The 14,464-nt window shown below is 40.0% G+C and overlaps 1 protein-coding gene across 1 annotated transcript in view; it reads left to right on the forward strand.

The window, feature by feature from the left end:
• COL4A4 (collagen type IV alpha 4 chain) overlaps window positions 1-14,464 on the forward strand; it is a 122,940-nt gene that overhangs the window by 29,357 nt on the left and 79,119 nt on the right. Inside the window, exons 6-14 of the mRNA XM_060105923.1 lie at window positions 138-254; window positions 3,802-3,870; window positions 7,577-7,612; window positions 8,951-9,013; window positions 9,377-9,412; window positions 9,627-9,668; window positions 13,083-13,163; window positions 13,979-14,032; window positions 14,301-14,360. Of these exons, the coding sequence (XP_059961906.1) occupies window positions 138-254; window positions 3,802-3,870; window positions 7,577-7,612; window positions 8,951-9,013; window positions 9,377-9,412; window positions 9,627-9,668; window positions 13,083-13,163; window positions 13,979-14,032; window positions 14,301-14,360 (558 nt within the window). The remainder of the gene's footprint in view (window positions 1-137; window positions 255-3,801; window positions 3,871-7,576; window positions 7,613-8,950; window positions 9,014-9,376; window positions 9,413-9,626; window positions 9,669-13,082; window positions 13,164-13,978; window positions 14,033-14,300; window positions 14,361-14,464) is intronic.

The following is a 14,464-nucleotide window of genomic DNA, read 5'->3' on the forward strand; positions in this document are numbered from 1 at the left end:
GTGGGTGGGGAAGGAAGTTTCACAAAACTGAACGACATGTGAGTCACAATTGCCATAATTTGGGGACCCGTATTGCAGAACCTTTTTGTTATGGTATTCTTGCAAAAATGCTTCACCTATCATTTTGTTTCTTGTAGGGGCACCCAGGGCCTCCTGGATCCAGAGGCAAATCTGGCATAGATGGCTACAACGGCTCAAGAGGTGCTCCAGGCTTTCCAGGAGAAAGAGGAGCTCCTGGCCCACAGGGCTCCCCAGTAAGACAGCCACAGTTCAGCCTAGTGGGAATCTTAAGTGAAAAGGCCCTCCAGTGGGAGCAGGCTGGATGTGTTCGAGAAACAGAGTTATTACAAGTGTACTGGGAGCTTGGTGAACAAATGCGGGTGACTGGAGGATGAGGACAGAGAGTTGGGCAGGACTTAGAAGACACGGGGCCTTGTGGACTATGGAAGGAAGCTGGGTTTTCTTTTCCATGCCATGGGAATGCACTGGATGGTTTTAAGGAAGGAAGAAATATGATCTGACTGACGTTCTATCAAGATGCTCCTGGCTGCCATACAGAGAATGGATGATAGGGGAAGGGAGGCCACTTAGCAGAGCTTAGGTTGTTTATCATTCAGGGTTCACTGCAGATACATAAACCCCTCTAGGTATTTCAAGCCGAGAGGAATTGTTTTTTTGTTTTTTGTTTTTGTTTGTTTTGTTTTTGTGGTACGCGGGCCTCTCACTGTTGTGGCCTCTCCCGTTGCGGAGCACAGGCTCCGGACGTGCAGGCTCAGCCGCCATGGTTCACGGGCCCAGCCGCTCCGCGGCATGTGGGATCTTCCCGGACCGGGGCACGAACCCGTGTCTCCTGCATCGGCAGGCAGACTCTCAACCACTGCGCCACCAGGGAAGCCCGAGAGGAATTTAATAGCAGGAATTTGGCACTTATTATTATGGTTGGAGGATTGAAACTCCAGGGTCACTATGGGACTACTGATTTCAAGGGCTCACACTTAGCTGAGATTCAGACATCAGAAGCTTCTATTGCACCTCAGCCACTGGCCGCTCTTCTGAATGTCGAGACACCAGCAAACACTCAAGTTTCTAACTTCCTGCTTGGCAGCATCAGCAGTACCCGAAGGGGATGTCTTCCTCAATTCTGCCTCCCAAATCTCATAAGTACATCTCCCAGGTGGAACCTACTTCACACCCAGCTGCAAAGCAGTCTGGGAAATGTAGTTTTTAGCTTTCTAGCTCCTGTAATGCAAAAAAGATAAAAGGAAGAGATTTGGAATGGAGGTCCAGAAACAGCTGACAATATCCAACACTTAACTTTACAGCTCTTAGTTTTTTTATTTTTCCTTCAAAAATTTGGACTTTTATTTAAACATAACTTCAGCAAGAACTGCCCTTTCCTCTACTACTTATATCTCCTTTCTCTTTCTTTTCCTCTTTTCTCACTTAAATAAAGACTAGAGATAATTTACCCTTTCAAAGCTGATTTTCTGTGACTGTTTTTCAGCCTTTCCATTTCTTTAATTAAATATCATTTCCTGAGATTCCTTCTAAAAGGTTTTCTCATCACCACCACAATCATCTTGCTTTCTTCTGTGAGTTTTTCTTTTGTTCCAGATCGTAGTAGAAATGATCGATCTGAACACAAAACTCAAAAAAGAATTTCCATATTCACATTTTTCTTGTGGTACCCAGTAACAACCAACTCCCATTGTTAAGCTTCTCAACCACTCTTTATTTTCAGACTCAGCCCCCTTGAAGGCTCAAGTGCAGTCTGGTGAATGCACGTCTCTTAAGATCTTCAAATTGGATCATGCCTTATTCTACTGAGCATCCATGAACATTCAGGAGAGCAGGGTTCTCGATTTTAGCTTGAACACAGCATGTAGTACTGACCACAGTACTGAAGTTTGTCATAATGATCTCTTTGCAAAGCAATTTTCTTTCCCTTGACCGGTTTCTTATATGGGCAGTGCTCACTTTGCACACAGTGTGAGATGTTAAGAATGGCATGCAATCTGAAGGCACACAAAGCAGCCTTTACATCCAATGGGAAAATTACTATCGTTCCATGACCTTTAAGATATTTTGTTAAAACATCATAAATATATGTAGAAAAAAATTAAACTAATATTTATTTAGTACGTTGTAATCTAAAGCATTAGGAACATTGAAAATTAAAGGGTTTTCTTTCTTTGTAAAAACTTATCAAGGTAGTTTGAACTGTGTTTGCTGTCTTCTGGTCCCATAACTTAGGACATGAAGTGAATGTGTTTTCTATGCTTTGGTGAATGTCATACTCTTCTCTAAGCTTGGACCAGCGTCCAGTGTGGTGAAATATCTCTGAGAGTTTCTTTAACGTGAAGTTCTTCTGCCTGTGTCACTCCCTCTGGCACATCTTCATCCTTTTGGTCACAACCACTTCCCTCTTTTATGTTGATAAGTTTGCCTTCCTAAGTCCCTCTGGCTTGAATGAGAGCAGTGACAACATTCCCACAATATCTGTTCCTTCCCTAATTCCACTTAACATTCTATTTGAATTTCACCTCCACTATTAGCAGTTTTCACTTCCTCACTTAATTTTCATCTTTCTTGGCAATCCTCTCTTTCAGTGATTTGTTTTTATGAAATGTCCTTTGGGTTTATCACTGGGAGACAAGGGGCAACACGGCTACATACTTCGTTGTCTGTGTGTGAACTAACAGATGTTAGTGACCAGTCACTGATAGACTTTGAAAGGAGTGATATGATCAGTTGGTGATCATGAGTCACATATTACTTATGTAGTGATCTGTGGACCAGTGAGCCAGCAGTGACGTTTGTGCTTTATGCAGTGACTCAGTTAATTAATACACAGCAGTAACTGAAATTTGAACCAGTTGGTTGGAGGACTGGTGTGATGTAATTTATTTGTGGAACTGAAACTCACACGTATTGGGACTGTGCAAAGCAACAGTTGCTTGTGTAGGCAAATCTCATTTCTCAAGGAAAGCGTTGATGTAATTTACCACAAAACTGTTTAGTATCTCCCATTGGAAGCAAAGTCAAGCACGCTCCTAAGACAGATTAACTTTGAAATCTGCATGTCCTTCACAGGAACCTGATACATGAAGATGGTAGAATTTTCATATGGTAACCAAGTTAAGATGTATTAAGATATTAAGTAGGAAAACTTTGGGGAGAAAGTACATTGAGGTATTTCATTCACTTTTAAAAATTACTCTAAGTAAACAAACTTGCAGCTGTGTATAAAAACCTTCTAAAAGGAACATGTTATGTTTTTTTTAAAGTTAATCTTACAACGGATAACTAGGCCCTGTTTTGAATACAAATACTTAAATGGATAAAATAATTTTTTTGCCGTTTCTAGGGCATAAATTATTAACTGACAAGTGCAAAATTGTTTACTTATAAGTATAATACAAGTATTATGTGCATTATATTGTGAAGAAAAGTGCAATTTTCCTGCTGAATAATTAGTAAACAGCTATAAATGTATTAGTATTATATATAACCTATATAAATATATTACATATTTATAATATATATAAATATGTAATATATTTATAAATATATTAGTAGATATTCTGTCTTAGGAGATTCTTCAGTAGATCTTAACCAAATATTAAATAAGTATATATGACAACTTTAGGATGATAATAAAAATGAGAATAAAGAAATCTCCACTAGTGAAATATGATTATAATGGTAATTTTATTGGTGAGTAATATTTTACTTGCAAAAGAAAATACAGAAATAGTGATATGCACTTTTCCTCTCTTAAAGTGAATATTTTATTTTCAGGGCCTTCTTGGGAAAAAAGGAGAAAAAGGAAATTCAGTGTTCATTGTAGGTGTCATTAAAGGTATTCAGGTAAGCTTTACAATCAGGGTGGGTTTAAAACAATTTTTTTACAATAAATGCTGGAGAGGGTGTGGAGAAAAGGGAACACTCTTGCACTGCTGGTGGGAATGTGAATTGGTACAGCCACTATGGAGAACAGTATGGAGGTTCCTTAAAAAACTACAAATAGAACTACCATATGACCCAGCAATCCCACTACTAGGCATATACCCTGAGAAAACCATAATTCAAAAAGAGACATGTACCAAAATGTTCATAGCAACTCTATTCACAATAGCCCGGAGATGGAAACAACCTAAGTGTCCATCATCGGATGAATGGATAAAGAAGATGTGGCACATATATACAATGGAATATTACTCAGCCATAAAAAGAAACAAAACTGAGCTATTTGTAATGAGGTGGATAGACCTAGAGTCTGTCATACAGAGTGAAGTAAGTCAGAAAGAGAAAGACAAATACCGTATGCTAACACATATATATGGAATTTAAGAAAAAAAATGTCATGAAGAACCTAGGAGTAAAACAGGAATAAAGACACAGACCTACTTGAGAATGGACTTGAGGATATGGGGAGGGGGAAGGGTAAGCTGTGACGAAGCAAAAGAGAGGCATGGACATATATACAGTACCAAACGTAGGGTAGATAGATAGTGGGAAGCAGCCGCTAGCACAGGGAGATCGGCTCGGTGCTTTATGACCACCTGGAGGGGTGGGATGGGGAGGGTGGGAGGGAGGGAGACGCAGGAGGGAAGGGATGTGGGAACAGATGTATATGTATGACGGATTCACTTTGTTATAAAGCAGAAACTAATAAAAAAAAAGGAAAAAAAAACAATTTTTTTTTCTGTATAAGTAAACCCATGCAGAAAACACATGGACTGAGATTTCCTTTAAAATGTCTCTGAGGACACTGGTTTTGATCATTACCCTGACCCTCTGGGATGACGCATACTTCTTGTGTGAAGGCACTTGGCTTTAGCTTCTCTGGCTGCAAAATTCCCCTCCCTCCCTATGATTCTCGCAGAGTTGCAATGAATAAATTTATTTCAGGGTTTTTCAGCCTCGGCACTATTGATATTTTGGGCCAGTTAATCATTTGTCATGGAGGCTGACCTGTGTATTGTAGGGTGTTGAACAGTTTCCCTGGCGTCTACCCATTAGATGCCAGTAACACCCCCCTGACCACCCCCACACCCAAACAATATCTCCAGACATTACCAGATGTCTCCTGGGGGAAAAATCACTTCCAGCTGAGAATCATTAATTACTTTGTAGTTAAAATATTGTGATATTAATACTTACCATTGATGATGATAGAAGTCACCACTGTTGAACTTGAAAATTGTAGAAACCTGATAGCACTATCCTAAGCAAATGAAATGCTTTTGTGTTTTTCACAGAGAATGATGTACAAATATTCAGAAGTAAACTCTTGAATGACCACTGCATCTCTCTAATCTGAGTAGCCATGGATGAGCAGAAGGAGATCACTAGATATAATAAACTCAAGAGGAGAGATACATACAGTACATTTTCAAGACATGGTCATTTCTCTTAAGGAAAGATATTCTACAATAATTAGATAAAAGTAGTCCTAGATTGCCTCTGTCAGATTCCAAGTTCTGTGCCACCTGGAGTGGCCACACCTGAGTGGTGATCCCTTAAGTGAGCTTACAATATTTGTTTATAGCCTCTGTGCCTATTCTTACTTGTTAGACAGCAAGCACTATGCTTCTATTTATAGCTTCTTAAATGATACATTCATAAACTTAGCATCAAAAACAGGGTCATTCTAGGAACCAGTATGATGTATTGGAAGAAGTGAACTGACCCTTACCTACTACTGTGACTTTAAGCAACCCCCTCAACCTCTCTGAGCCTCATTTTCCTTATTTGTGAAAGGAGATTAGTATCTACCCTGCCTTCCCCTCACTGCTGATGATCTGTTATAATAGTTTATACTGCCATGTATTGTAAAGTATAATGTACAGTACAATATTAGTTATGGTGGGTATTTTTTGGTAATTGTGCAAGAAAGAACAGACGAGACAGAAAGGGAGATGAATATAGAGAATTCCTCATCTTAAAGAGAAACAGAGGATCCCTAATGAAAGTGGCATGCAGATCAATAACCTTGGAGAAACAATGGTTTTTAGAGCCTATATCCACTTCATACCCATTTGGATGATTATTATTTTTTTTTTTTTTTTTTTTTTTGCGGTATGCGGGCCTCTCACTGTTGTGGCCTCCCCCGTTGCGGAGCACAGGCTCCGGACGCGCAGGCTCCGGACGCACAGGCTCAGCGGCCATGGCTCACGGGCCCAGCCGCTCCGCGGCATATGGGATCCTCCCAGACCGGGGCACGAACCCGTATCCCCTGCATCGGCAGGCGGACTCTCAACCACTTGCGCCACCAGGGAGGCCCTGGATGATTATTATTAAAAAAAAGAAAAAGAAAAACAAAATAATGTGTTAGTAATTATGTGGAAGAGTTGGGACCCTTGTGCATTGCTGGCGGGAATGTAAAATGGTGTAGCTGCTCTGGAAAATGGTAGGGTGATTGCTCAAAAACTTAAATGTGGAATTACCCTATGACCCAGCTATTCTACTTCTAGATATGTTCTCCCAAAAATGAAGGCAGGGACTCAAACAGATATCTGTACACCCATATTCATAGCAGCCTATTCACAATAGCCAAAAGGTGGAAGCAACCCAAGTGTCTACCTACTGATGAATGGGTGAACAGAGTGTAGTACATACGCACATACAACACAATATTATTCAGCCTTAAAAAGTCAGGGAATTCTAAAGCATGCTACAACATGGTTGAGCCCTGAGGTCATTATGCTGAGTGTAATAAGCTGGTCACAAAAGGACAGAAAATGTGTGATTCCACTTAGATGAGGTCCCTAGAGTAGTCAAATTCATAGAGACAGAAAGTAGGTGGTGCTTGCCAGGGGCTGGGGAAGGGGGAATGGAGGGCTAGTATTCAATGGATACAGGGTTTCCATGAGGAAATGAAAAAGTTTGGACAATGGAAGCGCAACATGGTTGCACAACATGATGAATGTATTTAATGCCACAGAACTGTACATTTAAAAAAGGTTAAAATGTTAAATTTTATCATATGTATATTTTGCGGTATATTTTACATTTTGGAAAAAAAAAGAAAGAGTCTGTATTCCAGAGAATATACACCCCTTGATCCTTTAAAGTGAGTAGACTCTCAGGGTAGAGTCGAGTCACAAAGCGGTAGATGTGCACAGTGGCAGAGAGGGTTTCCACAGGAATTCCCTTTACATCTGCTCCTGGGTGATAACAAGGTGCTAATTAAGGGAGGAAAGGTCTGCCAATCAGATGACAGACAGTTAAACTGATGAAATGGGACCACTGGATCGAGAATTTAGAGCTTTGTTTTTTTCTTTAGAACATTTTAAACTGAAAGAAGAAATCTCATCTTGATTCCATGTCCTCACGACTCCAACAATCTTTCCCTGGTTTCAGCTGAGTAGAAGTAGAATTCAGGGCTTAAGAATGGAGACAGAAAAGCACCTCCATAGAGCCCTTCCACAGCTGTCTTTTCAACACTGAAAAACTGAACAAACTGCACAGACAGTCCAAATAAGTCCTGTGTGTGTGTTTTTACTTTTATGTTGTGTGTTTTAGGGAAATGGTGTTGCTCTTCTAATGCAGTGTACTGATACTATTGCAGGGTGACAGAGGGGACCCAGGACCTCCCGGCTTACCAGTAAGTCTCCTGGGCAGGTCGTGCGCTTCTGTTTGCTCCTCAAATAGCCTATGGTCTCCACTAGTTTGCATCTCAGCAGGACCAGCTACCTAATTTGCAGGGCCCACCTGGTGCAAAATGAAAATGTAGGTCTCTTGTTCAAAAATTATTACAAATTTTAAGATGGTGACAGCAGAGCATTAAATCAAGCATGAGGCCCTATGTGACTGCACAGGTCCCGGGCCCACAGAGCCGCCCTTGAATCTCAGCAAGCTCCGGCTTACCTTTCTCTTCTATCTTGCAATGATCATTTGGTATTGCTTGGGTAGCTATAGTCGCTTAATATTTAGGAAGATAATTCCGCTTAGAAACTACCTAAATAATATATGTCCAGTGAAAATGATTTTGCTTGCTGAATCAGTAATTGTGTATTATGTTTAATATTTTGCCTATCTTCATGTTCCTGGAATTTGTGATTCAATGATTATATTTGTCTTTCCAATTCATCCATATTCACAAGATTATAACTGAAAGCAATTTTGCCTCCTAATGATTCACCTGTAATTTTGTTTGGTAACTTCTGGCTGTTGACAGGATTACTTTCCCAGGTTGGTTTTTCCTTACTACTCTGGAAGCTCAGTTTTACGTTATCAATGAGATACCTTGGTGTCACTGTTAAAATAAATACCAATTCATTCTCTAGGAGAGAGTAATGCCATTGCACACTCTCAAATCATTTGACATGGGCAGGGTGATTGGGAGAACAGAGCCCCTTTCTCCATACTTCTAGAACTGCCCAACTATAACCTTTCCTTGTGAATTTGTGTGTTATTATGCTGTAACTTAACATGTTGTGGAAAATTGTTTATGGCTGAATTGCCTTGATCTTGTATTGGGGACATTTCTATTCAAATGGATCTTACAGGGCACGTTGAAAGGATATATTAGAGTATAACTACATTAATATTTTAATTTATTTAATGCTAAGTAATATTAATATTGTAAAAGCATTTTGATGTATATTAAATTTATAACATATATGGAATTTAGAAGTAACAAGGTTTCTTTGTTCTCTACTTTTGCTACTACAAGATTTATTTATGAATAAGTAGATTGATCTCTGGGTCTTAATCCCAAATGTAGGAGTTAGTCACACCCACCAGAGTGCTACTGCCTGCCAGCTCTGTGCCCTTTTCCCAGCTGTGTCAAAGCTACTGTCCAAGATGACGCAGCAGGGCAGGTGTGGCCGGGACTGTGATTTCTCCGGAGGTCTTTATCTGCCTGGGATTACATGCAGCTCTCCCATGGACGATGATTATGGTTTTTGGTAACGAATTTACTGATTTTTCTCATGTTTAGGGCTCAAGGGGAGCGAGAGGACCAGCAGGCCCAATGGGATATCCAGGAGAGTCAGGGTTAGCAGTAAGTACAGCACTGCTGATTCTATCTCTCTAAAAGCCCTGACTTGATATTTAAATCAAGCAAAAGAAAGCAGAATTGCAGTCTTGGGCAATTCAGGCAGAGATGAGTTCTTTTCGAGATTATCACCTGATGAATCAGCCAACACCCACCATTATGAACGTGACTCCCTCCTGAAGCACGGGTCCCTGGAGGTGGGGGGCAGGAGCGGGGTGGGAGGGACAAGCAGCCCAGCCATGGGAGGAAGTCCATCATGTGTGTTTCAAAATGAAGTGCTTCCTAAAGAGGAGCTTGGGACATCCAATAAGGGCACAGTCTGATCTCCATCACTGATAACTGATTTGTGTGTTTTTGCTGTTGATTTAGGGACCTCCAGGCCCTCCTGGGAGTCCAGGTTTGAAGGTAGGCGGCCATGAATAAGATACACAAATGAAGTCCATGTACCATGAGATAAGTGACCACTAATATTTGTCAGAATCATGTCTTCCCTCTTTTTAGAATTCCCGAGCTATTTAATAAATACCCTTCAACAAATTGCTTAACCAGAAGTCTTATTACTTGTAATTACTTTTTAATATTCCAAAGCAATTAGTTTCCTTTTTCTTTTCTTTTCCAGGGTAATCCTGGCGTGGGAGTAAAGGGGCAAATGGGAGACCCGGTAAGAACTCCCTTTTGCATGGAGGAGCAGATGTTAAAATGTATGGGCTACCCGGGTCGAGGAGACCGTTCTGATTACCACTTAACTTGTGTTCATTCTCTCGTCACTGTCCAGCTTTATGGCTGAGAATTTGTCTTTGCTGAATTATTATGACACCATTACCCTTGACTATAAAATCACAGTTCTGACAAAACCTAACAGTAAATTCAATTTAATTTATATAACACGCTTCCCCCTAGCCCAAAGACATGGACTATTTCTGATAATATATCCGGGGTAACAATTTGTTTAATTACGGATTTGTTTAGCTTAACTTGCCAAATTTCATCAGAGTCCTAAACTTCACACATAAATAAAAGTATGAAGAACTGTGACCCAAAGCATTGAGCAACACACCATCCACCCCTCACACCCATAGTCCTTTCTGCTGAAACACAAAACTAAGTAAGGATAAACTTTAGAAAAGTGCTTTAAGGTGGCAGCTCATCTGGAAACAATCTGAATGCTTAAGAGTTGGTAAGGGGCTCTTTCAACAACTGTGGGTAAATAGATATTGAGCATCTACCCTGTGCCAGGCTAGGATTGGTGCTTGGTTTGGGGATTTAGCGAGACAGATCTGATCTCCGCTCTCATGGAGTTCCAGTGTGGTTGGGAAATTTATGGTACCGCCATTTAACACGCTTGCCAAAAATATACTGGAAGACGTCATGATGTGGGGAAATTCCAGGTTCTAGTACTTACTGGGTTGGCCAAAAAGTGCCTTCGGTTTTAAGTAAAAATAAAAGACACATTTTTCATTTTCACCAAGAACTTTATTGAACAACGTATTCACCCTTTTGTACCACTACCTTCTGCCATTTTTCAGGCAACTTCATCATTCCATCTTCTCAAAACATTTTATCTTTTTGAGCAAAGAACTGTTCCAGGTGCCTTTTACAGTCTTCCAGGGAATTGAAATTTTTTCCATTAAGAGAATTTTGTAAAGACTGAAATAAATGGAAATCCAAAGGTGCAATGCCTGCTGAATACGACGGGTGAATCAGAACTTCCCGGCCAAGCTGTAACAGTTTTTGCCTGGTCATCAAAGAAACATGCGGTCTTGCATTATCCTGATGGAAGATTATGCATTTTCTGTTGACTACTTCTGGACGCTCTTCGTCGAGTGCCACTTTCAGTTGGTCTAATTGGGAGCAGTACTTGTTGGAATTAACCGTTTGGTTTTCTGGAAGGAGCTCATAATAGTGGACTCCCTTCCAATCCCACCATATACACAACATCACCTTCTCTGGATGAAGACCGGCCTTTGGTGTGGTTGGTGGTGGTTCATTTCGCTTGCCCCATGAGTTCTTCCATTCCACATTGTTGTACGGTATCCACTTTTCATGGCCTGTCACAATTTGTTTTAAAAACAGAACTATTTCATTATGTTTCAATAGGGAATAGCATGTGGAAATATGGTCAAGAAGGTTTTTTTCGCTTACGTGGAACCCAAACATCAAAGCGATTCACATAACCAAGACTGGTGCAAATGATTTTCGATGCTTGATGTGGATATTTTGAGTATGTCGGCCATCTCCGGCGTGGTATAATGTTGATAGTTCTCAATTATTGTTTTAATTTGATCGTATCAACTTCAGTTGGTCTACCCGACCATGGAGCATCATCCAGTGAGAAATCTCCAGCACGAAACTTTGCAAACCACTTTCGACACGTTCAATCAGTCACAGCACCTTCTCCATATACTGCACGAATCTTTTTGTGTGTTTCAGTTGCGTTTTTACCTTTTAAAGCATAATATGCCGAAAATGTTACTTTTTTTCTTCCATCTTCAATATTAAAATGGCTACACAAAAATTCACCAATTTTGATGTCTTTTTTAAATGACACTGATATGACACCTGTCACATACAATCTAACAAAATTGTCTCGAATGAAGTTAAAGACAACTAAGTGCTACTAGAGCCATCTTCTGGAAAAAAATGAACGAACCTTTTGGCCCACCCAATATGATAGGAAAATGGGCAAAAAATAGTGTTGTAAAATATATTAAATGATTTAAAATTTTAATAAAATATAAAAATATAAACTATATTCTACATTTAAATTATGTTTATTATTATATAGTGTTACTTTCATTATATATATATTTTTTATTGGGGTATAGTTGCTTTACAATGTTGTGTTAGTTTCTGCTGTACAGCAAAATGAATCAGCTATAGGTATACATATATTACCTCTTTTTTGGATTTCCTTCCCATTTAGGTCACCGCAGAGCACTGAGTAGAATTCCCCGTGCTATATAGCAGGTTCTCATTAGTTATCTATTTTTTTTTTTTTTTTGCTGTACGCGGGCCTCTCACTGCTGTGGTCTCTCCCGTTGCGGAGCACAGGCTCCGGACACACAGGCTCCGCGGCCATGGCTCGCGGGCCCAGCCGCTCCGCGGCATGTGGGATCTTCCGGGATCTGGGCACGAACCCGTGTCCCCTGCATCGGCAGGTGGACTCTCAACCACTGCGCCACCAGGGAAGCCCGTAGTTATCTATTTTATACATATTAGTTTATATATGTCAATTCCAAACTCCCAATTCATCCCACCCCCCTTTTCCCCACTTGGTGTCCATACATTTGTTCTCCACATCTGTGTCTCTATTTCTGCCTTGCAGACAGGTTCATCTGTACCATTTTTCTAGATTCCACATATATGCGTTAATGTATGGTATTTGTTTTTCTCTTTCTGACTTACTTCACTCTGTATGACAGTCTCTAGGTCCATCCACGTCTCTGCAAATGACCCAATATCATTCCTTTTTATGGCTGAGTAATATTCCATTGTGTACATGTACCACATCTTCTTTATCCATTCATCTGTTGATGATGGGCCTTTAGGTTGCTTCCGTGACCTGCCTATTGTAAATAGTGCTGCAATGAACGTTGGGGTGTATGTGTCTTTTTGAATAAGAGTCTTCTATTAGAGTTTCAAATTATGTTTAACACACCATTTAGTCACATATACATGTATGCACACATGCATATTATGCACATATGTGTATATGTAGACATATGTATATGTATACATGTGTGTATACACAGTTATATACCCACACATACATACAAGCACACACACACCACAAAGAACTGTACCAAAGTTTTAATAGAGATTATCTCTGGATGGTAGGATTATGGATCACTTTTATTTTTTCAATTCATTTTTAACAGTAAGTATGTATTATTTATGAAAGACAATAAACATTTAAAATTACATTATGTATTTGCCATGATTTTTATTTTAAATCCATGACATACAGGCTTGTAAGCATTATACCACAATATATGGGTGAAAGTCTTCTTAGTTTCAATTTTTATTTCAAAATAAAGTTAATATGAAATTCTTATTATCTTGATTTTTTTTAAAGGGTGAGGTTGGCCAACAGGGTTCTCCAGGACCCACCCTTCTGGTGCAGCCACCTGATTCTGGTCTCTATAAAGGAGAAAAGGTAATTCTCAATCCATATGTTACTTTGGTAAAGTAGTCATAGCCAACATTTTCTGAACATGATCCCGTGCCAGCGAAGAGCTGAGCACCTACATGCAATGCTGCCTTGACCCCAAGGTAAACTTTACAGGTTGGTACTATTATTAGCTCCATTATACAGAGTTGAAAAAGTGAGACTTGGAAAGGTTACCAGTGTTCTCAAGTTTACCCAGCTGTTGAGTGGCAGACCTAGCTTGGGCTGCTAAACTGTGACATGTCCTGCAGGATGTAGTCCCCCATTCATGTCTTTGATAGGGTCGCTGAAAATACCACTGGAAATCCAGCTGTCCTTTAGATGTTACATATGGATCTGATGCTTTGATAATTGAAAGGTGACAGATGCATAGAACTGAGCATGTAATAGACTCTTGGCAAATATTAATTCCTTTGTCACCCTCCAGCACTGATGTTACTGATGCCATGCGCACATTCTCTTGTCAGTTTTCAATTACTGGATTCAGTTTCAAAATGAGCCTCTCCCCTCAGTGGCCGCATTCCCAGCTTGCATCTGCCGCCCTGGTTCCATGGTGGCTCCCCCCACCGCTCTGCTATCCCACACCGCACAACGCTACACCTCTTACACAGAACTGGCTTCCTGAAGAGTGTCAGGTTCAAAGGTGCGCTTGGATCTTAGTTGCTTATTACCGACAGTTGAAGAGTAACCCCGTATTAAAAAATTAGGAGAATGGCTGTTGAAAGAGGTAATTTCTTAAAGAGATGGAACTCAGTATGTTGAATAAAGCCGGTAAGCCAGATTATATTCATTGTGATTTTTAGGGTATTAAAGGAACGCCTGGGATCATTGGACCTCCCGGACCACCAGGACCCAAGGTAATTTATTTAAAGAACTTAAAAAATTGTATGATGTGCTATCTTAATTTAAAAATTTTTACATGGTTATTATCACTTTAAATGCTTTAAATGCTGATATGTTACTAGAACTTTTCAATATTTCATCATAATTCTGGAGGAAGACTATTTCCAAAGTAGCTGTTTTCTTTAAGCTGCTGGCAATAATTTTTATTTCTCGTTCTGTTTTTGCATTCGTATTGCTGAAATACTGTTGCTTGAACTCCTCTAAAAGTGTCATCTCTTTAAGGGGGAACCCGGTATTGGGACAAAAGGAGAGAAAGGTATTCCTGGGTTTCCAGGACCTCGGGTAAGGATCATTCTTGGCGTCCTTAACTTCAGTGAGTTTGGAGGCATTTCTCTCTCACATTTTTATAAGACTAGATCAATATTTCTGAGAGTTCAGAAGTGGAG

The sequence above is a fragment of the Mesoplodon densirostris genome, chromosome 8, assembly GCF_025265405.1.
Source record: "Mesoplodon densirostris isolate mMesDen1 chromosome 8, mMesDen1 primary haplotype, whole genome shotgun sequence".
Taxonomy (NCBI): Eukaryota; Metazoa; Chordata; class Mammalia; order Artiodactyla; family Ziphiidae; genus Mesoplodon; species Mesoplodon densirostris.